This window comes from Lethenteron reissneri, chromosome 23 (genome assembly GCF_015708825.2).
Source record: "Lethenteron reissneri isolate LAM-NWPU_2019-01 chromosome 23, ASM1570882v1, whole genome shotgun sequence".
In the NCBI taxonomy this organism is placed as follows: Eukaryota; Metazoa; Chordata; class Hyperoartia; order Petromyzontiformes; family Petromyzontidae; genus Lethenteron; species Lethenteron reissneri.
In genome coordinates, this window is record NC_083801.1 from 13,843,569 (window position 1) to 13,867,173 (window position 23,605).

The 23,605-nt window shown below is 40.2% G+C and overlaps 3 protein-coding genes across 5 annotated transcripts; all 3 read right to left on the minus strand.

Moving 5' to 3' along the window:
• Positions 1-695: 695 nt before the first annotated feature.
• Positions 696-7,674, minus strand: LOC133345774 (probable E3 ubiquitin-protein ligase DTX3). 3 transcript variants are annotated; one of them, XM_061556747.1, is made up of 4 exons: positions 7,447-7,674; positions 3,277-3,629; positions 2,845-3,062; positions 696-2,619 (listed from the first exon to the last, which is right to left on the minus strand). In XM_061556747.1, exons 2-4 carry the CDS (start codon positions 3,616-3,618, stop codon positions 2,550-2,552), a joined length of 630 nt encoding a protein of 209 aa, XP_061412731.1. In that variant the 5' UTR covers positions 3,619-3,629; positions 7,447-7,674; the 3' UTR covers positions 696-2,549. The 3 variants fall into 3 exon arrangements, with proteins under 3 accessions (XP_061412731.1, XP_061412729.1, XP_061412730.1); XM_061556745.1 differs by lacking the exon at positions 7,447-7,674 and adding an exon at positions 5,946-6,199; XM_061556746.1 differs by lacking the exon at positions 7,447-7,674 and adding an exon at positions 4,572-4,605.
• A 3,628-nt stretch (positions 7,675-11,302) lies between these two features.
• Positions 11,303-14,026, minus strand: LOC133346038 (probable E3 ubiquitin-protein ligase DTX3). Its single transcript, XM_061557304.1, has 3 exons — positions 13,439-14,026; positions 13,055-13,272; positions 11,303-12,541 (listed from the first exon to the last, which is right to left on the minus strand). The coding sequence occupies exons 1-3, from the start codon at positions 13,751-13,753 to the stop codon at positions 12,472-12,474; spliced, it is 603 nt and encodes a 200-aa protein (XP_061413288.1). The 5' UTR covers positions 13,754-14,026; the 3' UTR covers positions 11,303-12,471.
• A 102-nt stretch (positions 14,027-14,128) lies between these two features.
• On the minus strand, positions 14,129-22,372 carry LOC133346039 (uncharacterized). Its single transcript, XM_061557305.1, has 6 exons — positions 22,290-22,372; positions 20,050-20,305; positions 19,374-19,438; positions 16,820-16,874; positions 16,261-16,359; positions 14,129-14,392 (listed from the first exon to the last, which is right to left on the minus strand). Exons 2-6 carry the CDS (start codon positions 20,294-20,296, stop codon positions 14,151-14,153), a joined length of 708 nt encoding a protein of 235 aa, XP_061413289.1. The 5' UTR covers positions 20,297-20,305; positions 22,290-22,372; the 3' UTR covers positions 14,129-14,150.
• Between the last annotated feature and the right edge of the window lie 1,233 nt (positions 22,373-23,605).

Below are 23,605 nucleotides of genomic sequence, written 5' to 3' on the forward strand. Positions count from 1 at the left end.
GAACTCCACGACTCCAGGAGTGGCCCCGAAGCTTGTAAGGGACCGTGGGTCATTACAGCCAACGTCAGTTGAGCAGTGGACAATTAGACCCAAGCCGAAACATCACATCTAAAGAATAATGTTAAAAAATATATATTTTTTTATATGATAGAATATAGTATTGTGATCAGTATGGCATAAGTACACCAAGTTTGCAGTCGATTACCACATTGGAAGTGGGTTAAAATTGAGTTACAAGATTTGAGGATACAACAACGACAACAACAGACACAGAGTGAGTTAAATGAAAGCGTGTGATAATAATAAAAATAGTGGAAATGTTTACTGCCTCGGAGCTGTCTGGAGGAGGGTGAAAGCTTTAAAGTCAAAGTGTGCCCCGGTAGTGCAGGGCGGGTTGGAGCACGCGGTGGTGCAGCCACGCACGTTGCACCCTGAAGCTGGCGACTAGGAATTGGATTGCCGGCCACCGCTAACTAATATCAGCGCAGACTTGTTGGTATTAATTCTAGATTTGAAGCTTTCGTGACTGCAAGGATTCATACTCTTAGGTTTTTCGGTAAAGTCACGTAGGTAAAAACATTCTAATAATAAATAATATAAGTAATAATTAATATATTATTTCTATTATTATTGATATTATTTTTATTATTTATTGTTGATATTATCTGTGAACAGACCGTGTCCTTCCTCCCCCTTTCGCTAATCTGCACTGTCCAGCGTGAAGTATGGTAAAAACTAAATATCCCAATGACGGATATGGCATAGGGAGGCCTTAGTTTATCGGTTTAAAACCCAAAAAAACGCTGACTTGCAATGGTATAGCTGCTTATTGGGTCCACATTGTTCCTCTTAAGTTCTTTGCCGAGAGATCCATGGCTCAAGCTTCCTCCATCGCACGCCGTTGCTCTCTTCTCATGGTTGACGTGGCTTCTCCATGCCTTTCTCCAGTTTTTTTGTGAAATCACTTGATATTTTAACATCAGTGCTAGGATATGTATTTTTGAGTATTTGGCTGCGAAAAGTGTCCACATACGCCACTTTGTTGAGCTATCATTTGTGGCCATGTCGCTTTTTAAAAAGAGCTACGTAACTCAGTGGGACTTACCTGCTAAAATAATAGAGTGGTAGTAAGCAGACATTTTTTGTGCACATATATACTTTAGTCATTATGCATGAACTGTTATTTTTTTCTGGCTCCACTAAAAGCCTAGTTGGTAATATTTTATGGAGGAAAGTTATGATCAGTCACCATCATGTACTGTCTATTTTTTTGTCTGAAATAAGAATAAGAAACAGAGGCCTGATACATCTGTAGCTGCGTTTCTAGTGGTGAAGTTGGTTTGTATTGGAGTGTCAGTCGATGTCGAAAAGTACCGTGTGGAAAAAGAGGAAGCAGCTTATTTTCGATTTTGTATTTGTTCCGTCAGGCGATACATGTTCATGCATGAGTGACAACACAGGATAATGCTCACACCACTGCTACTACAAATAAGTACAATTTTCATCCACTGCTTGATAAGGACCGCCCTCATGTTGTGTGTCTCAATGGAGTTATTTGACCATACTTTACCTTAATCAGTGCAAGTTGGTGGGAGCATTGAGGTATAATACAATAATGGACTTTGCCAAACTCTCATCTGCTGCCCATTACGTGGCTCCATTGATACGGGGAAACAACAATGTATAGGCAAAATAAAACTAGCAATGTATGGTTTGCGCCAGTTTGCAGTTTCAAAGAGAAGCCAGAAAATATATTGTGCGAATATTGTGCAACACAAAACAGTGTTTCTGGTAGGACGACATACCAATGATTCTAAGCGCTATTGCTATCATGGCTGCGTGTTCTAAATCTCAATTACTGTATGTTGTACAGTATTGAAGATTCCATACAAAATCTTAATGGTCTAGTTGTTTAATTGTTACATATTTTTCCCGTCGACAGTCTGCTACTTTTAATACTGGAGAGTGGGGACACAATGGTTAATATAGTATGCACATTTTATTTTTAGCTATTACATACCTTGAAGTTCCACCAAAGGTTACTTTTATTGTTGTCTGCACAAACTGCAATGGCAACCGATTATCATACGGTTGGCAGTGCGTACAACAATTAACATATATTAAGAAATAAAATGGTAACCAGAGTTGGTTCCCGGTCATGGTATTATGACTAGTTTTGACCTACTCTTCCCCACCAAGCACTGACCAGTGTTGAGAAGCTGTCCTTTTGATAACCTTAATATTTCAGCTGGGTGGCGCTACAGATTGACTAAAATCTTAAGGTTGCACAAGTTCAAATTCATTCGGAGGTCGCCTTAGCCATTTATCCCTTTCGGGTCAATAAAATAAGTATTATTTTTGTAGGAAATACTTGTCATCTGCAAAGAATGGCCCCACTGAAATTTTTGATTATTTCAGAACTTAGGGCTGTCACTAGAGGTTAGTTCTGCAACACATTTATGTTTAAAAGAGGCACTTGTTAAAATGTTAAGCAATAAAATAAATCAAACAAAAATACTGTAATCACAAAATTATTGCATATCCCATTTTCAGTAGATGCCATTGGCCTTCAGCTCTTCTTTGACTCGGTGCAGGTAATCAGGGTCAGGATATCCATAACTAAAAAGAGAAACATTTTTTGACCATTCAGAAAGTTGGAATACATATTCACATGACTGGCATGCATTATATTTAAGAGATAACTATTGAGTGTATTTTTAATTACTGTACTATAACTATAAGCATATTTTTTGAGACAAAGCTTCATTAGATATACATTTGAGTTAAAATCAAATGTTTTCTGAATCACTAGAAAGAATAGAACATTCAGTAATTATGCCTTACCTTTCAGGTCCACCATGTTTACTGGTTTTATGGTGAATATCGTTCCAGGTCACGCAGTTCTGTAATCCCGTGGTTGTGGACGTCCCTACAGTGAAGATGAGCCGCTGAGTAAAAGCTTTCTCCAGGAGGGAAAGCACGTGCCGTCCCTCTGGCGAGTCGGGCAAGTACGCCGTCCTTCTTGCCCCGTAAAATTTGACTCCAGGGTTTGAATGCTCGGCCTGCATTACAAGAGGAAGATGTACAACTGTGTAGAAACCACACATAGTATGCACACTTTATTTTTAGCTATTACATACTTTGAAGTTCCACCAAAGGTTACTTTTATTGTTGTCTGCATAAACTGCAATGGCGACCGATTATCATACGGTTGGCAGTGCGTACAATAATTGACATATATTAAGACATATATGAAGTTGTAGTCATATATCTTACCTTCTGCACACCATGAGGAAAGTTATATTTTATAATGATAGTGCCATATTCTTCATGGCCGGGCAGATGGCTCTTCGAGTCTACTGATGAGGACATGGTTCCGTTCTTAGGCTGGTTGCCTTCAATTTTTCCATAAAATGTGATACATACTGGACACACTGGTTTGATTTTCATTGCTTGCTCTATGCACGCCTTGCAGAAAGAGTGTTTGCATTTGTCCAGGGTGACCATCTTTGTGAAGCCGTCCATGCAAATTGAACAGCTGTCATCATCTTCCCGTCTTGGATCGTGATGAGTGCTCTCATCATTCATTACAATCGTCCTCTGTGCTCCCACCCCCATGGATATTTGATCTGCCACAGAACACATGCATTACATTGCACACAGTCACGTACGTACTATTGTAAAGTCACGTGAAATTGTTGAGCCACTGTTACTCAGTGTCCTGAAATAATTATCAATCAAGTGCCATAATACATTACAGTAACTGCAAAGTAGCGCTGTAATAAAAACTTACAGCAAAAAAGAACGCGTTTTTTTTCGCTACTGATTAAAGTAATTTGGTGTTTGTGATTGTTGCTTTAAGCAACTAGGTTAACTTGTAGCTTTAGCAGCCAAGTGCTTGTACATTGTGCAGATGCAACTTGTACAACATTTCTTGTGGTGCTTCTTCCAGTTTTTTAGTGTGAACAGAAGCGAAACCGTGGACAGGGGGGACTTTCCGTGGGTAGGAGGTGGGGATGGGGTGATGTGGACTCCTGATGTGAGGTGAAGGGGGTTTGTATGTGAAGATTTAATAAAAAGGTGCCTTTATTTCCTCGGCGTTGTGGCATGTACAATGCCACCTGTATAAGCACTGGCAACTTTGTAAAACTGCGTGGGCACGGGCAAACGTGAAAGCTGATGCTCATCTCGTGTTACTCTCCCCACCCAAACACAAATCATGGAGGTGAGCCATCTGCTGGGGCCACTGACATTAATAAATCTGGGTCCCATGGCTACTTGTCTCCCCAACTTCAACACTGCTCCTATGCACCAGTCAATCTACTTCAAATCAAGATTACACACAGTAGTTTAAATCCAAATGCTATACATTAATGTATATTTTATAATAAGCTAAACTATTTATCAGGTAAGCTATTTTCAGAGGCGACCTTGCCCTGCACGATAGCTCAACAAAGTGGCTTATCATATGTGGGTACGTATAGTCCAGGTGACCACAGGGAAAATACGCAAATTCCAAATATCCAGCAAGCGTCAGAGTTGGGATCGAACCCACGACACCTCCTGCATACCAGGCAATGGAGGTAACATCTCGCCATCCTGGTGGCAAGACGAGATTCCTCAACTGGCAACTCCAAATAATCCAGAATGCTGCCACAAGACTCCCCCATGTACACCTGGAAGAAAAAAAACTACCTCGATACTCTGATCACATCACCCCAAACCAGTAACTCTGACTTATCCACCAGCTCCCAAGGGCTCCAAAATCACCCACACAGTCAACCCCGTTTCCAAAATGCGCCATGGACCCGTCACTGCCTACTTCCACTTCCATCTCCCATCTTGATCTCTCACTTTATACATCTCCCACTATATTCACTCTCCTCTTCATTAACTAAATGCTCACATCAAAGATCCCAGTCTATTTCTGCCCAATGTGACACCGCTTCTTTTCTCCGTCTCCGCTAAGCATGGAATTCCCTCCCCCTGGCCATCCCTACTGCTGCATCTTTCTACGTTCAAGTCCAGGCTTAAGAGTTTCCTCTTCTCTTCTGGCTCACCGCCTCTCTATTCCGTGAAGCGTTCTTCATTCACACATTTGATCACACTCTCATTTACATCTCCCCCCCCCCTCCCACGTTGTATTTCACACCTCACACCCTGATTTTTTTACAGCAACATACTGTATTTTCGCTATCGTTGACTCTCAATGCGCATCAATTCCCTGATTTTGACAGCAACATATTTCAGCACTCAGTACATCACATCCAGTATGCCATGTTCAATGGTAAATTAATTCCTCATTTTATTTCGATGCTTTATTCGTGTTGTAATTGCAATCCATGTCCAGTTAGATCACCACTAGTGCCAGTACATTTTTCTATTTTAACTGACGGAAAAAAACACAGAAATGTTGACGATTTAACAAAATTGCATGCGTCATCGTCGGTGTGAATACTGCACAGAAACTGCAAGTCACGTTTAAGAAAGCGATACACCTCTGCTGATGCAAGTGACGGTAATCGAGGACTTGCCGTCATCGCCTGGCATTTAAATAGACTTCCGAAACCCTTGCCGATCTCGGTAATTCTAAGAGCGTAGCGATATCGCGTTCATCTACGTCGCTCAAAGGTGCCGGCTACCACCGACTGTCCACACCGACATCAACAAAACTTCGCGGCTGTTAAATAGCCACTGCCTTTCAAACGTAGCGTGATCACTTGCAGCCAATGATGGCCAAGCCAGGACGTGTCATCACGAATCACACGAGTCGGGTGTGTGTCTTCACCTCCGCCGAACCCCTGAGACTGACTCACCGAACCCCTGCGGTTCGATCGAACCCAGGTTAAGAACCACTGCTTTAAATAAATAAAACCCCCGACACACGCACTTAACATTCATCACCGACACTCGCAAATGGCACGAACTTAACTGGAATGACCCACCGAGATCCATGGCCATGCACGTTCGCACTGGAGCGTGGAGACAACGCAGGCGAACGGCGCTTAAAGTTGGCGTCTTATTCACTTTCATGCATCCGCCGATTCGCGGCCCAGTGGATAATAAATATACCTCGCCATGTGGATAATATTCCCTAGCCAGGTGGATAATATACCACGTCGGATTAAATAACTTATTGAAGGTATTTCAATGGTAAAAACATTTTGCTGTGCGCCACTTATCTCCCCTCTCGGAGTAGCCAATAGAATATGGCCCCAGCTCAAACGTGCACAATTTGGTGCCAAACTCGGCACATGTGTGTGCATTGATTCAAACAGAATAAGTTAAATAAAAAAAATGGTCATCAGATTTTTTTTTCAAAGGATGAATTCTCACCAGAGTAACGTCACCTATTATGTATCCCCACCCCCCCCTTATAAGATCCCAGTGTTTTAAAGAATGTGTTGAGTTTTGTTTGTGTTCATTGTGCTTGTTGCACAACTGCCAACGCAGTAGTATCAGTGTCAATAAATCATTTTAATAAGATTCTGGGTGATTGAATACGATCCCAGTGTCCTATTAAACTAAACAATGTGTTATTCTACCAGGTGAAGCCCACTGAACTATATAGCTATTTTTAGAAGCGACCTGGCCACAAATAATAGCTCAACAAAGTGGCTTATCATGCGGAAATGTACAGCAGCCAAATACTTTAAACGCACATGTATTCTAAATGTGGATAGAAAAATCGGAGGACCCGCAGAAAATCCACGACCACGGGAAGAACGTGCAAACTCCAAATGTACTGCAAGCGTTAGGATCTGGATCGAACCGATAGTTGCAGCTAACATGTTACACCGCGGTGCCTCAACAACTTACTCAGCACATGCAGTAGATTAGCAATTGACCATACAAATTACAATGCAGTACACGTACTATTATTTGCTGTATACACTATACAGTACTGTAATATATTCTTGAGCAACACAAATATGCTATGGATGCTAAATACAGAATTATAAAGTCAGCTCTTGTATTTTTATATATATACATCCAAACAGCAAACATAATTGGACCAATGTTGACTGGTTTGGTCTGTGTTTTGCTAACATTAAGCTAACGTTGATTTACGAACACAAACCTGGGTGATAGTTTGCAGTGCACCGTATATGACAACAATGGGACATTGGCTGGCAATCACAGTGCCAATGTATGTATTGGCGCTCAGGGGTTAAGGGACATCCTGAATGTACATGTTTTTTTACTTCCCATTCCAACGTAAACTGTTTTATTACATGTGTGAGGTCACAATTATGCTTAATATAACTGGACAACGCAAAGACACTTGCGTTTTGATCTTGCCTGGTTTCACCTATCAAGTGTTTACCTGTGTCAAATATTGAGGTGCTGTATACTTACATATATTACAAAATATACTTACATAGTGTGTTTGTTTAATTGTAATGCTTTTACATGTACAACAGTGATTCGCTGTAAAGTACTTACATTATCAGCACTGCTGCCACTGGCACCTCAAGCCACGCCACCACAGGGATCAGGAACGGAGAAAGATGATGCCTTACAGAGCAGGCTGTACCTCAGCCTCCTTTACGAACTGTTAACTTCACTTTAACTATTATATACGTTGCTAATTTTAGGAAACTCCCTCTGTGTTTGCCACTTGTGTGTGTACCGCAGTTGATTTACAAGGCTGGACTTTTGTGTGCTTGCCCAAGAAGCAGTGCATATGGAACAAAGATAGAGATTGGGGGGTTTCCAGCAGTTATAATGGTCTGTCTCGTCTGTGTGACTGTCGTCATCTTACATTCTAAAGGTTTCCTGGTATCAGTTTTTATGAGATAGGCAGAATTGAACTATGGATATTGACTAAAGATGAAATAATGCTAGCAAAGGCAGGCGGAATAATCCACTATAAAAAAAGTGGACAACATGCAGACGAAGATGAGAGCAGATGCTCACTTGATGTGTTTACAATTAAAATTAAATTGGGAATCATCATCAGCCATGGGCAATCCCCTTTGGAAGAAAGCTTCTACAAGCCACCACCACCTTTCACGAATCTGTGATGATATTTGACGATTCTTCACCATACTGGTAGTGGGGGTTGGCGAAGGCAGGGAGCACAGACATGGACACAGAATTACAACGTTTAACTGCACTGCCCCTCGCTGACTACCAAATCACACGGCCCCACTCTGCCTATGACAAACTGGCATACATGGCGGTCACCCATCCAAGCATTATCCAGGCTCAAAACTGCTCAGCTTCCCAGATCTAATTAGATTGGGTGCATTTCAGGTGATTTAGGCATATAATTTACACTTACCTGTGAGAATATTAGCCTATGAGTTATTTTTCCACAATTTCGTACACTTAATATACAGCACTATATATAACAAATACTTACACCTTGCATACCACTTGGAATGTCATAGTCTATTCTACGTGTTCCATACTTATCATGTCCTGGCAAATGAGTTACGTAGCAAATTGTTTCTGCAAATAATGTAATATTTAATGTATCATTTAAAATAACTTACTTACCCCTTGAGTACCACTTGGAATGGCATAGCCTATTGTAATGATTTCACATGTCTCATGACCAGGTAAACAACTTGTCGAAGTTGTTGTTCTTCTTTTTGCATCCTTTGGCTGATCACCTACTATTTTGCCATAAACTGTGTGGCAGATTGGACATACTGGCTTCACCTTCATTGACTGGTCAAGGCATTTCTTGTAGAAGGAGTGGTTGTATTTACTCAGTGATGTTTTATCTTTGAATTCCTCCAAACAAATTGCGCAGGTATCTTTTTTCTCGTTTTCTTGGTTTGGGATTTTTGTGGAGCTCATGGCAGAATTCAGGGTCGTGTTAGTCAGAGGCTTATTCTTTTTTGATAAGGGACCTTGACTATAATCAAGTAATATTTCACACAACTGATCCCGTGCTATATCAACTGTTTTCTTTTCCTACAATATTCACTTTCATAATAGAGGTTTTTTTGGGTTAGATCGCGATCTAACGCAAAAAAAAACTCTATTATGGATATTGGTCGCAAAAGCCTACTTGTTAATATTAACTTTCATCAGTCTTTTATCTGTTTTTAATATAATGCTTTGAACACAATTTTGTACAGCTAAAATGGCATTATGGACTTGTATTTCAGTTAAGCCATCTGGAATGTTAGCTGTAATCTGTCGAATAGATTTTTTTTTAATTGTCAAAGCATCTTGAGCGTCAGTGTACACAAATGCACTATTCCCATTTGTCTTCAACATTATATCCACTATATCACCGTCATCATATTTTGTATTCACAGATATTTTAAAATGAAATATTTTTTTCAGATTCTATAATTAACCTTTATATATTTCTAGAACAAAGTCACAGCTTGCTTTTGTTGCAGCCAAACCTCCTGTGTATGGCTGTGGAGGATCTGTACCATAGTAAGACCCGTGTTGCGACTTCGCAGATGAGGATGCTGCTCCGTTTTCATGGCTTGTGGTACTCTTAGCTTTCCATTTCAAATGATTGAGGAGTGCATCTCTAGCATTATCAACTTCTTTGTAGCTGCCTTTTAAAATAACACAATTTTGTAATTTCTTTATCACAACACTGCAGAAATGCTGTTTAGTTTTCTTGATTAATTTCTCAAACTCATCTGAATGTAGTGCACGAGCTTCACCTGGAATCAGTATTTTACACTGCTTGACATTTGAAGATACGTCTTGGTACAGGTCAAGAAGATTCTCGACTGCTATAGCTGTTGTTTGATCTTTTTCATATCCTTTAACGTTGAGGCAATATTTTTGCGGATCAGTGATATCTGTTGTCATTATAGTGACATTGCAGTTACTTTTCAGCTTATCAAGATCCGCTTTGTGAACTTCAGAAATATATTCGACAATATATATTTCTCTCTCTAAAATTTACCAGGCTTGTTTCAGTCCATTTGCTCTTTCTGTCCCCTGGCCGCTACGGGGTGGATGTCCACACAACTCTCTCATTGACATGCTAATTTCTCTACCCCCCCTCTCTCTCTCTGAGCCCCCCTCTCTCTCTATTTAAGGCCTCGACACAGAGGCGTTGTTTCTCTGTGTGTCTATGTGTGTGTCTTTCTCTCTCTGTGTCTCTGTGTTATCTCTCTGCTTATGTGTCTGTCTATGTGTCTCCGTGTCTGTGTTTTGTCTCTCTCTCAAATTTAGCAATCTTTGGAAAAACGTAATCAACCAGGTAGGGTGTTGACTGTTTTGTTAGCCGACTCTCTGTGTTGTATTGCATTCTATTCTTAAGTTTACTAGGTGTGTTTTCTACCTGATGACAATTGCTTGTGTTGCCATCGAAACGTCGTATTCTATTATTACATTTATTTTCTTTCTACGTGACTTTACCGAAATAACCAAAGAGTAAATAAATGTGTTTGCCATCTGCCTTCTACCTGATATGTTTGTGTACAAGTAGCTCTGCCTGTGATGCGGCTTTCGACATTTTTTCGTCAAAGACAAAATTAAACAATACATTTGTGATTTTATTTATTAACTCATATAGATTTCACCTGTGTATTTTATCGTTGTGCTTGATTACCTTACTCTCAACATATATCTATTCACTTTATGGCATCCTACTCCATATTATCTTAATTTAAAAGTCAGATGGCAAAGTTTAACCTACTTTTAAAAAGGGGGTACACAAATTGAGCAATCATTGGAAGGATGTTATTAACCAGGTAAAACCCTAACTGCTTTGTAAGGGTTGTCGTTTATCATATCTGCCAGGTACCACGACACCACGCAGCGCTCCCCCTATCCCACACCCCCTGCTCCTCCCCCTTTCTCACCTATATAACCTCTTACCACGGCAACTCTCTCTCCCACTTCAGCAAAACATGTTCTTGCTGTGGTTTTCCCACCTGATGATTGCTTGTGTTGCAATCGAAACGTCGTGAGTTAATTTATTTTATTTTCTACCCACGTGACTTCACCGAAAGAACCAAAGAGTATGGATCCCTGCAGTCACGAAACCTTCAAATCTACACTCTACAGTAGTTAATTGTCTCGCCATATGCTTTGGTCTGTGATGAATAGTGCTAGTCATCTTCATTATCAACTGAAATAAATCATCACTTCTTTGACAAATATTTTTAACACTGTTCACAATCAGGAGATTCAGCCCTACTTACCAGCCATTAAAATTAGATATCTCTGTAGACCCCTACTGCTGTCTTCATTTGTGAATTATCTTTGCAAGCCAATGCTAAATGCATTCACACATGAAATGTAACTGAGCTTAAAAACACTATATTAAATGTATCAGTCTGACACTTCAAAGAAATTGTGACAGACATCAATTCATTTTGTTTATTCAGCATGCACGTGTCCATAATTCTAATAAAATCACCAATAATATTACACAGTCTAATGCAGTAATAATATAAGCAACTGAATACCAAGCCTTTGAGCTAAATTTAGTTTTTAAATTAAAACTATTGTCAATGACAGTTTGAAAAAAAAGTTTAGTACTCATAGTTGTGACATTAATTCATACCACCCGATTGTCAAGACTTTCAATTTGACATAATTTGAAAGTTTGTAATATATCCCAAAGAAAAATGTACACACAATAATATAATCAGACACTATCTATAAAGCATAATAGAGTGAATAGAAAATTAACATTCTTAAGTATGCCCAGACTGGTCCTAAAGTCCTGTCATGTTACACTGTCCACACAAGGTGCAGTCATTCGAGGTGAGTGAATACAAGATTAAACCAGCTGCTTACAGCTGTTTTAAAATAAGTCGGGATGCAGAATACAGGACACTGTTGAATCGCCGTACTTGTGTGCAATTTAGTAGCAGTTGACCATTGAAAGTTTAATTGCTTCATAATCCAAAAACAAATACGGTAAGTTATTGTAATACGTGACGGGAAAAAGTTAACCCATAAGATGATACATCATGTGGTTATAACCACATTTGTGTGGTTGTAACACATTAAGTATTTCGACAAACTGGATTTGGGTTCAATTATGGGCAGCCACCTGTTGTGAGTTAATCGTCTCAGCCTGGTCACCAATGACTGCATGAAAACCCATCATAAACATTATTTGTTTGACATTGTGAGACATTTCTGACTGAGAATGAGATATTTAACTTTGACTGGCATGTAATGAACATTTCTAAAGTTGGTTGAATGGGATATTTCTGCATTCGTCGTGAAAATTAAAGGTCACTTGATGGAATCAAGTAAGTAGTTCTGTGATGTCAACTTTCATGGGCTATTCTCCTGTATATCGTGATGCACTGTTCTGTGCGGGTTCCCATAGGATATTTTTTCATCTCATCACATAACACCAGTAGCACATGTTTTGTTAATTAGAAAAATAACATGTAAGCTTGATAGAATCAGTTTAAACACAAATGCTTGGCTACAATTCTTACATGTTGACATGTATTGTTTACTCTTTAATGTCTTTATGGAATCACTTTGGAGTTTTCTTGCATTTTTCGAAATTCAAAAAATTCCCTTAGCTTTCAGCTCCTCCTGTACACGCTTGAGGTAATCACGATCTGGATATCCATAGCTGAAATGGCAAGAAACAGGAAACAGACTTCAATATGAACATGTGTTTAATATAATCTGTTTAATTAATTTGCATGGTATCCAATGTCCTATAACATGTTAGCCTGAATATCCTTCTAGAGATATAGTAAAGTACACTAAACAGTACATTACACTTTGTAATCAATAAGTTATTTGCTCCCTATTGCAAAAGTAAAGTAATTAATTAATGGAAAACTACAATGAGAAAAAAAATGCATATAGATGAAACTCGCAAAACTTTAAAAATATTTATTTGAATGCAAACCCAGTATGGTGAAGAGATCCTAGGCTGCTATGTTATAAACGTTGTCATTGTTATGCATTGTTTCACAAGCATGCCTTTTAAAACAATATTACATTGAGATTCATTACAGCTAAATGTGGCAATGTTGGAGAAAACGTAAATAAATAATTGATGTTTTAATAATTCCTACTGAAAAGGAAGCAAACACACGTTTAAATCCGTACAAAACGAGAACATATCAGTCCTTGCCTGTTAGGTCCTCCATGTGTGCTGGTTTTATGGTGGATGTCATTCCACGTGACACTGTCCTGCAGCCCGGTGGTTGACGATGTCCCAATAGTGAAGATCAGCCTCTGATCAAATGCCCGCCGGAGGAGGCTGAGTACATGCTTCCCCTCGGGCGAATCAGGTAAATATGCTGTCCTTGTTGTTCCATGATAAAGCTTCCCAGGATGTGGGTGCTCTGGCTACATGGCAAAATAAGCGAAAAGAATAATAAGGCAGACAAAATCAGACAAGCGATATAACAAATTTCGTTTATTCACAAAACTGTGACAATATTAGCACATGAGTTGTCTTTGCACCTCATTTTAGTGCACTTAATATACATAACTATTTATAACAAGTACTTACCCCTTGTCTGCCACTTGGAACGTCATAGTATATTGTAATGGTTCCATACTTCTCATATCCTGGCAAAGTAGTGTAGTAATTCGTTACCTTCATTGAGGCATCCTTTGGTTGATCACCTTCTAGTTTGCCATAAACTGTCTGGCAAATTGGACATACTGACTTTGACTTCATTGCCTGATCAATGCATTCCTTGCAGAAAGAGTGCTTACATCTTTTCAGGGATGTTTTATTTGTGAAATCATCCATACATATTGGGCAGGTGTCTTGATTGTTTTTTTGTATTGGGTTTGCAATGGAGGTTGTGCCAGAATTCATGGTCACGTGAGCATTAGGAGTATTTCTTGTTGATGAGGAACCATGACTAACACCATTTAATGTTTCGCACAGCAGATCCCGTGCCTTCTCAACCTGGTCTACATTTCCTGCAACCTTTGCTACATTTCCTACAATAGTCACTTCGGTCAGGCTTTCATTCCTTTGAAAGAAAATTTTTGGATATGTTTTTTTCGCAGTCGAAATGGCATCATCAAGTTGTCTTTCAGACAAGCCTTCCGTGATCTTAACTATGCTGTGTCGAATGTTTTTATTTTTTCTCAGATAAAAATTTGTAAAAACTTCAATAGCTTCATTAAACACAAATGTGTTCTTGTTATTTGGATGCAACATTATACCCACTGTATTAATTTGATCAGGTATATTTTTGACAATTATATCAAAGTGATATTTTTTTCAGCTGCTCTAATTCATCTTGAAATATTTCCATAACAAATTCAGAGTTAATTTTTGAAGCGTGTAAAAGTTCAGTGTTTGACTGTCTTGAGTCTTTAACATCGCCAGACGTTTGACGTAACTTCGAAAATGATGCTGTGTCCTCATTGCTCGTGCTACTTTTTGTTTTACTTTGCAAATCTTTGAAAAGTTCATCTTGAGCCTCATCAACTTCTTTGTAGTTGCCTGTAAAAATAATATGAGGTGGTGATTTCCTTATCACAACACTTGGGAAATGCTATTCGGTTTTATTGAATAATTTCTCCAACACTACTAGATCCATTCCACTAGCTTCATCTAGAATCAGTGTTTTAAACTCATGGACATTTGTAGCTACATTTTGGTACAAATCAACAATGTGCTGATCATTTCCATACTCCTGAATCTCAAATAAATCGTGACAATCATGATCAATACATTTTAATAATTTAAACAATATATCCCATACTCAATCTACATTTCCTGAACTATATAGGTCAGTCCTCGGCTTACGATCACAATTACTAGTTCCATATATCTGTTCGTAAGTCGAACGGTTGGTAAGTCGGAACACAATAATGCACTGTACGGCACACGAGGGAGTGGCCAACACAACGCCCAGCCGCCTTTGTCTCCCCATTAGTGGTGTTTTCGTAGTGCACCGAGCTAACGGCTACACTACCGCACCCCACACACTCACTTACACACACAACAACCACCATTCGCCACTAAGTGGCGGTGACGTCACCACGACGCTTGTGTCAGGCTATGTGCACGTTGAGGCCACGTGAAGAGTCGAACGCCCGCTGGCAGGTCACGGAACAGACCCAGGTGCCATGGGTCGACTAACTGAGATGAGTGGCTGATGCACCACCTGTGCCCCCTACTGTGCCAACTTGCTGTGCTTTAGCCACCCGGCGCTCCGCTCGTTGTGAGCGTCGTTCCTCTGCCCTCCGTTGTTGTTGGAGGGCGACTGCCTCCAACTGCCCAGTAGCGTCCTTCACGAGCCTCCTCCACAGAGGCCGATCTTGACACCGCTGGTACCAGTCATCGGCAAGTCCACTCAGCTCCAAGTCCTCCTGTACCACACCACTCCATCTCTTCTCTAGCCCGTGCCGTGCCCGTTTAGCCCCCTCGATCCGGCCGAACAAAAGCTGTTTAGGCATGCGGTGGCTGGGCATGCGGGCTACATGACCCAGCCAACGCAGCCTTACCTGCCGGAGGAGCTCACCGATGGATCATAGGCAGACCAGCCTAAATGTTTCTAACCGGCAAAGATGTTCCATTAGGGGGGTCCACGTTTCGCAAGCGTAGAAGGGAGGGAATGACAGTGGCCGAGCAGACCTGAAGCTTCTTGCAGAGCGACAGACCAGGTAGCTTCCACACAGCGTTACGCAACCGATGAAAAGATAATGCCGCTCAACTGATTCGGAGTGAGACCTCTGCTGTCAAGCTGGAGCTGGTCATAAGCACACTGCCCAGGTATAAAAACTCTCCACTCTCTCCACAACTGCCCCATCACCAATGGGGAGTTGAGGGGGTGGAGTGTTTGATGAGACAAAATATCCAGGAAGGTGCTTGGTTTTAGTGGGGCTGATGGTAAGAGCTGACCTCTTAGTAGCACGTGCCAGATTCAGCAGCATCGCTTTGAACTCCTCCTCTGAGTCAGCAGCAATCACAAGATAATCAGCATACATACATGGTTGACCAATAGGAAGCCATCCCTCGACCGCACCCGGGCATCGATCAGCCTCCCATTGTATCTGTACCATATGGAAATTCCTACGGTACAGCCGTGGAAAGCTACTGGAACTATGTGGTCAAAGATGATGTTAAATAATGTGGGAGCCAGAGGACATCCCTGTCACACCACAAAGTGAACAGGGTATGGCTCTGACTCCTGGCCATGTAGCTTTACCTGGGCCTGCCCACTATAATGAAGGCCCTTAATTATTGTGAGCAGAGAGTCAGGGACTTCGAAAGCACAAAGAACAGCCCAGAGCCCTTGCCTGTTGATGATACTATAGGCCTTGACCAGGTCAATGAAGCAGAGATGTAAGTCTTATTAGAATTACCTACACCTCTGCTGTAGCAGGACAGAGAATATGGCATCTGTGCAGGACTGCCCTGGTCTGAAATTACATTGGAGCTCCGCAAGCCTCTTCTCAGCGTGCCTGGCGAGGCGATGTTGAATAACCCTCATGCACACACACATATTCCCAGTGCAAGGCTGACTCATTACATTTCGCAATAAATAACTCCGCTGAACAAAACAGTTACATAGTTCAGCTTGCAAGTGCAAGTTTGCGTTTTAAGTCGTAAAAAATCATGGAAGCTGGTTCATAAATTGTTGGTGTTCGTAAGTCGGTTGTTCGTAAATCGAGGACTGTCGATGCTACCATTTGGCTTTCATCCATTTAGAAAAGAATTAATAAAAAAAATCAATAATCTTAACTTGATTGTATCTAACATCAAATTTTTAATCATTGCTATGCAAAAAACCTAAAATGATTTCTACTGATCAGTGACATACATTGTATTTATACTGTATTTGTACTTGCTCTCGAGATTATCAAAGTCTGCTATTTGAACTTCAGAAAAGTATTTCGAAATATGTTTATCCAGTGTTACCACGTGATGCTGACTCTTTTTGGTTGTCGCTATATTCCGGATGACTTTGTGGATGTTCCTAAAAGAGAGAATGTAAAACACATTTCAGAATTTGATTAAAATAGACTAAATTGACAGTGGTGTGCAGGCCCAACTCTAAAAATAGTTTCCCAAAACATCCTTTATTATGTATTAATAGTGAGTGGGTGGGAGACCGTAGCCTTCTCACGGCTCACCTGTTATATATTTTAATGTCATTTTAAACATAATACCGTCATCTAAGCGAAATCGACGACGTTCATTCAAATCCAGATATGATCAGTCGAGCTAAATGCCGAAATAAGACCCATTTAAGGGACAAAACACAATTGGACGAGGTATTCGAGTGAAACAACTACACATTTAAATATTATCAAGACTTAAATGTGAGTTCCTGTGCAGAAACCTAAAAGAAAACAACATTGTCGTACAGGAGACGCACGTTGATGACAGCACGCAGATGGAAAGGTACAGATTAAATGGTTATATCCTAGTCACTGCCATCTATCACCATAAACATGTTCTCGCCACGTTCATCAGGCAAGGCCTAAAGGACTATTCTCTCAAGTCTATGACAATAAGTGACGGAACATTGACAATAAATGTCACAGTTCGTCATGTGACGGTCATACAAGCCCCCGGAGAAGGACTGCCCATCATCACCTCTGCCAGGAGCCACTCAACCTGCTTTATATATGTCGATTACTTCAATATCAGATTCTATATTTGGATAAGAGGGATCCAATGAGCTATGAGGCTCGTTTTCACAGATGTCCAGTAGGGATGGGTCAGCAAGATACAACAGCGAACAATACGAAAACACGATAGGAGTGCAAAATAGAGAAAAGGTAAACAAGTTACTAAAATAAGTAAATATGAAGAAAATAAAGTCCTGTATATAAGTATAAATTGCATAAGTAAATAAATACCTGAAGGTTTTTTAACACTAAAAGCAAGCTTGGGAAAGGCAGCAAAAACTGCAACAAAAACAATCCAAGACTACATCAAGACAACACAGAGTCCGAAAATAAAATTGCACGTTGAAATTTAAGGATTATGGATAAGGATCAAAGTTACAAATTATATTGGAATATATTGTTGTATCCAGCACTAATCTTCTGCTTCGGGATATATTTTGAAGGAAGATTTACGATGTGAAGGGAGGAAACAAGGTTGTTCCAAAGCATTGATGCTTCCACGGCAAAGGCTTTGTCACCTATTTTAATTCTTGTTCTAAGGATGGTTGAAAGGAAATTAGATGGACGTCATAGGTTTCTTCAGTTTGACAATGGGGTACCGTAATAAGATGTTGTGTTAGTTGTAATCGATATTATTTATTTTCACCCAAATTTGTTTTTGCATAAGCCATAATGTATTTATTTTTGTTTTAGGTGAAAAAAGTTATTATATATTACAATATTCGAGTTAGGTTCATGAAAGAGATTGTTAGTTGATAATTGTTTTTTTACCCTTCTATCTAGCAACAAAACTGACACCTTTTTTACAAGGAGTCATGTTTGCATAGACCACAATACCTGCAGTCATAATGCAAACATAAAACATAACTCTGATAATGTATGCACTGTCCTTGAAGTTGATTGGTCCACACCCGAGACAGCTTTCCTTAGAGTCTAGTCTCACATGGGTTGGACCAGATGACGTCAAAAGGCACACAACTCAAAGACAATGTACCATCAGAGTATGAGAGCTCGGGGTAAGCATTTACACCATTGGAACCTCATTTGCCAGTAAAAAATATAATTGGTTTTTTACCCTTCTATATAAACGGAGTTATTTGAAGTTATTAAGTTTCTAGTTATATTTGATAAAATTGCTTCAATTAGCATCAAAGATATATATTTGTAAAACAATCAGGAAGCAGTCTATAGCTATTGGCACGGTTAAAATAGTTTTGGGGTTTCTCAATTTCAACTGATTCCCAAATTAATCTTTACCCATTATAGTTGTTTTTATATAAAACTTTAACCTTATCAAACTCTATTGTGTGCCTTTCCTGACAAGCGTGTTCTGTCACCTTCTACAACTGTCTGCGAGTATTTTAGATTCGTTTGATTTCCTTTAAGTGGTGTGCTAATATTCTTGGGTCTTTCGATAACGTCACGTAGATAGCTTCAAAGAAAATAACAAAAAATAACAAAAAACTACGTTTCGATCGCAACACTGAAGACGACCGCTTGTGTTGCGATGAAAACGTCCAGTTTTATTTCTTTTTTGTTATTTTCTTTGAACCTATCTACGTGACTTTACCGAAAGACCCAAGAACATGAATTCCTGCAGTCACGAAAGCTTTAAGTCAATGGTGTGCTAATGTTGCGACCTGCCTGGCCGATGTAACATTCCGCAAGTACGAATATTCTGGTGTAGCCTTTTTGACAAAAGCATTAATATTATATTTTTGAAGGTAGGATTTTTAAAGGATAGACCAGTCGTCGAGACTAATAACAGTGGCAGTCAATGGCTTTTAAAGTTTATACCAGGACAGACAGTACTGTTCTTTTATTTATACGATGTAACATACCTTTACGTTTGCATTGTATCTTCTTGTGTGGTAAATTCTTGTTATTTCCACAAGGTCATCAATTCCTAAAAACAAAGATTAACAAACATTTCCTTTCTACAACTTTACCAACATGCACTGTTGGCTGACATAGGGTAAATGGGATTTTAAAAACAACAATAAACACCAAGCGGTTTAAATGTTGTGGTCTTGTTTGGAAGGTGGTAGGGGACAGATTGGGAGTGGTGGTTGTTCATTAATCCAAAAAAGAAATCCACAGTTAACCAAGTATAATACTCTACAGTATTCAATAGTTTATGTATAAAATACTTTGACAAAATGTGTTTAAACACCATTTTAATACAAATTAGGGTGTAATGCAGAATAGCTCCTGCAACTTGGGAAAGGGAATTATATAGTTTTATGATTTAATTATGAGTCCTAAAAGCTCAAAGAGATTATAATACCATCCTAGCATCGATGTGAAAGTTCATCCAAGTATTTCTCACAATATTGTATCTTTATGAGCATTTTCAAGTTAAACAAACTCATTAAGGTGACACGCATTCTTTCAAATGTCTGAAATGTACATCTAAAATTGTGTAAATGTCCTGCTGTAGCTTTTTTCTTATTCATTTATTTTACACATTGGTATACGGATGGATTAACCCCATGTGCAGTGAGTGACGTCATTTGCCTTGATTATTGTCATAAACAATGAGTGCCTCATCCTTGTTGCGGTTGTGGGGGTAAAGTATTCCCAATATTTTTCCAAATTTTCCATAAAGGTACTCCAGTCTTCCTTTTATTTTATCCTCCGTGAGACTTGATAGAAGTTTCTCGATGCCGCTGATCACGACTGCATCCTGCAGCCAGGATTCCTTGGCTGTTGTTGGTGGTGATTCCTTTCTTCGGGTCGCCATGGCACTCTTACAAACATACATCTCAATTGTCTGTTGACGGGAACATTATTAGTTGTTAATATGATATTTCCAAATTAGTTTATTTATTGTTTAAATAGTTGTTATACTAAAACTCATATAAGGGACATGGCTGATCACACCAAGTGCTCTATCACTTGAGTGTTGCTTCCCCGAGATAGCTCAACAACTTTGAGGCATGGTCACATTAACATTACTCAGATATCAGAGTATGTTTTTGTTTGCATGCTGACCACAAGCATTGTTGTTAATGCAGACATGATTCTTGTAAAAGGTTCCAGTTTGGTGTTTTAACATCTTAACACCTGTTTTGTTGCCCGAAAAAAGGGGAAAACCTATTATCATTACTCAGATACAACAAAATACACTTATGCTACAGTGCCTATGACCAAATCAGCTGGAATGCACCTGATATCGTCATATCTCGGAGGAAAAGCAGAGTTTAGCCAGGATGGTACAGTACTTGGTGAGGGCGACCACCATGTATGAAACAACCGACACAAACTACTACAGGGCTATGTTGTCGGCATCAGAGGGCAGTACAGCAAAAGGCTTTGCTCCACTGGACTATGTTACAATATCTATGCGCCCTCTCTTTAACGCACACCGACCAGCGTGAAGAATGGTCATATAACTCCCACGACCCACGTGGCTTGGGGGAGGCCCTCATCCAGCAGTGGATTGACAGAAGGACTGGCCATGACCATTGTACTACAGTAGTGGCGTCTGATAGCATAGCTAAGCGATATACACTGTGCAAAGCCGTCACTGGTGTTAAAACACATTGAAATGTGTACAAGTACATTAAATTATTTCTGGGTAGTCTCGTCTAATCTAATCAGCAAGTCAACATGAAGTCAACAGCACAAACCCTGCAGCCACTAGGCTGTGTTTGCAACATGTTACCACAAGCAAATGTGACATTACGAGCTTGCGATGTAGTTGACATGATTCACATGTTGTGTTTCCGCGCTATAGCCCAAACCCCAATTAAAACTAATATTAAATATTCACAGCCCTCTGTCAATGCACATCGAGACGAATGCCTCTCCACACCGTGCCTGCCATGGGGATGTTTTCACCATACTTCACCACGCCGTCAGTGTGCTAATTACCTGTGACCTCTGGTGAGTAAATGTCAAATCCCTTCCTCTTGGTTCTTTCGGTAAAGTCACGTAGAAGGGAAGTAATAAAATAATAAAAATAAAACATAAAACAATTTTCACGACGTTTCGGCCACAACGCAAGCAGCCGTCCTCAGGTTGCGTTGTGGCCGAAACGTCGTGAGAATTGTTTTATTATGTTTTATTTTTATTATTTTATTACTTCCCTTCTACGTGACTTTACCGAAAGATCTGAGGACGGCTGCTTGCGTTGTGGCCGAAACGTGAGAATTATTTTATTATGTTTTATTTTTATTCATTTATTACTTCCCTTCTACGTGACTTTACCGAAAGAACCAAGAAGATGAATCCCTGCTGTCACGAAAGCTTTAAATCGAAATTTTACCGAAAGAACCAAGAGGATGAATCCCTGCAGTCACGAAAGCTTTAAATCGAAATATCAAGTCCCTTGTCCCCCGATGTGTATACCGCCGTACGATCGTCTCGCAGTGGATTTTCACCGGATGGTGTCTATTCATGTGTTATACGTATAACTTTTTTTTTAAATTACCGCATGAACATTTCATTTTCAACAGTAGCACAGATATAGGCGGAGGACTTTTGTAGTTCAGTCCAAGGCTAAAAACACGCAGTGGTCGAACATGCAAGCATCTGTACATTTTGCCACGATGGTAAACTACAGTGCTCAGTAAACTCAGAAATGCCCCAATGATACTGGCTCCCTCTAGCAGTCGAGTATATATGTCATACGCATTGCATCAGGCAGACATCTAACCCCAAGTTGCAGCTCAACTTTTGTTTTAATGTAAAGTAAATGGTTTTAAAATGTCGCGTTGACAATGTGTCAGACGCCACGGCGAGCGTCTTCTCACCTGTGCCACGACCGAGGGCTGCCGGAGTCGCCAACAACCGAGAGGCGTTTGGGGGAAACTTCGTGAAGAAGATTAAAGGAGGGCGAACGAGGAAGTTAAAGTGCAACATAACATGACGATGACGTGTTCGGAGAGACACACGCGGCTGTTTTTGAATCTTTGCTGGAAGCAAATCTATTTGTGGCTCTGCTAAGTTACCGGCCCGAATAGTTGTCACAACGAGGTGACGAGATGTTAATTCCCTCGCCTGGTGTGCAAGAGGTCGTGGGTTCGATGCCGACCTCGACCCCGACGCCTGCTGCTGTGTATTTGGAGTTTTCGTGTCTCTCTTCTTCCCGTGGCAGTGTTGATTGTTCTCCGGGTCCTCCATTGTGGCCCTCCACATGTAGACTCAACAAGTTTTTCGAGTATTTGGCTGAGGTGTGGACTCGAGTCATGTGACTTGGACTCGAGTCAGACTCGAGTCATGAATTTGATGACTTCAGACTCGACTTGGACTTGCATAACAATGACTTTGTCCCACCTCTGGTATTTGGCTACCATAAATGATCAAGTCGCTTCTAAACGAGAGCTATATACATTAGTGGACCTTACCTAGTAAATAAAAGTTAATTGTAATTAGTCAATAAATAATGTTACACCATGTAAACGCCTTATTTAGAGACACCTTAATTTGCAATTATCATGATCACCCATGATGAATCCACTCACGACTGGATTAATTGAATACCTTCTCATTAGCATTAAACGCTGCTAATTCATTGCTTTTGGGCACAAGCGTTGGGTTGTGTGAAACTCGAGACAAACAATTCACCTCTTTGCCCTTGAAATACCCTGGGACCATCTCTTCAAACACTCTGAACAATGGCCGAAAATCATGTCATCAACTTGACCGTCAATGATGTGAGGGCAGTTCGTCTCGTCCAGGGGTCTGCAATCTGAGGCTCCATAGCCGCATGCGGCTCTTTGGCTGCCCTCCTCCCACGAACAGCTGTTTTATATTTTTTGTTACTAAATTTACTTTATTCGGTTCTGTACACTCTCAAGTGGAGTACAGGCGGTCCCCGCTTTACGACGTTACAATGCGTTCTTGGAAAACAGGTTGTAAATCAGATCGTCGAAAAATCGGACCCTACTTTGTCATAGACGCAGTGTTGCTTGTCTTGGTGACAACAAACTGTACAAACCGTAGAATAACTCGGGGGTGTGGATGAAGAATAACTCGGAAAAATTACGATGAGTTTTGACCACTTTGTTATTCAATAGTTTACCTGTCCGCAAGTTAATTCTTCGGGCCGGTCAGTTCAATCGTTGAT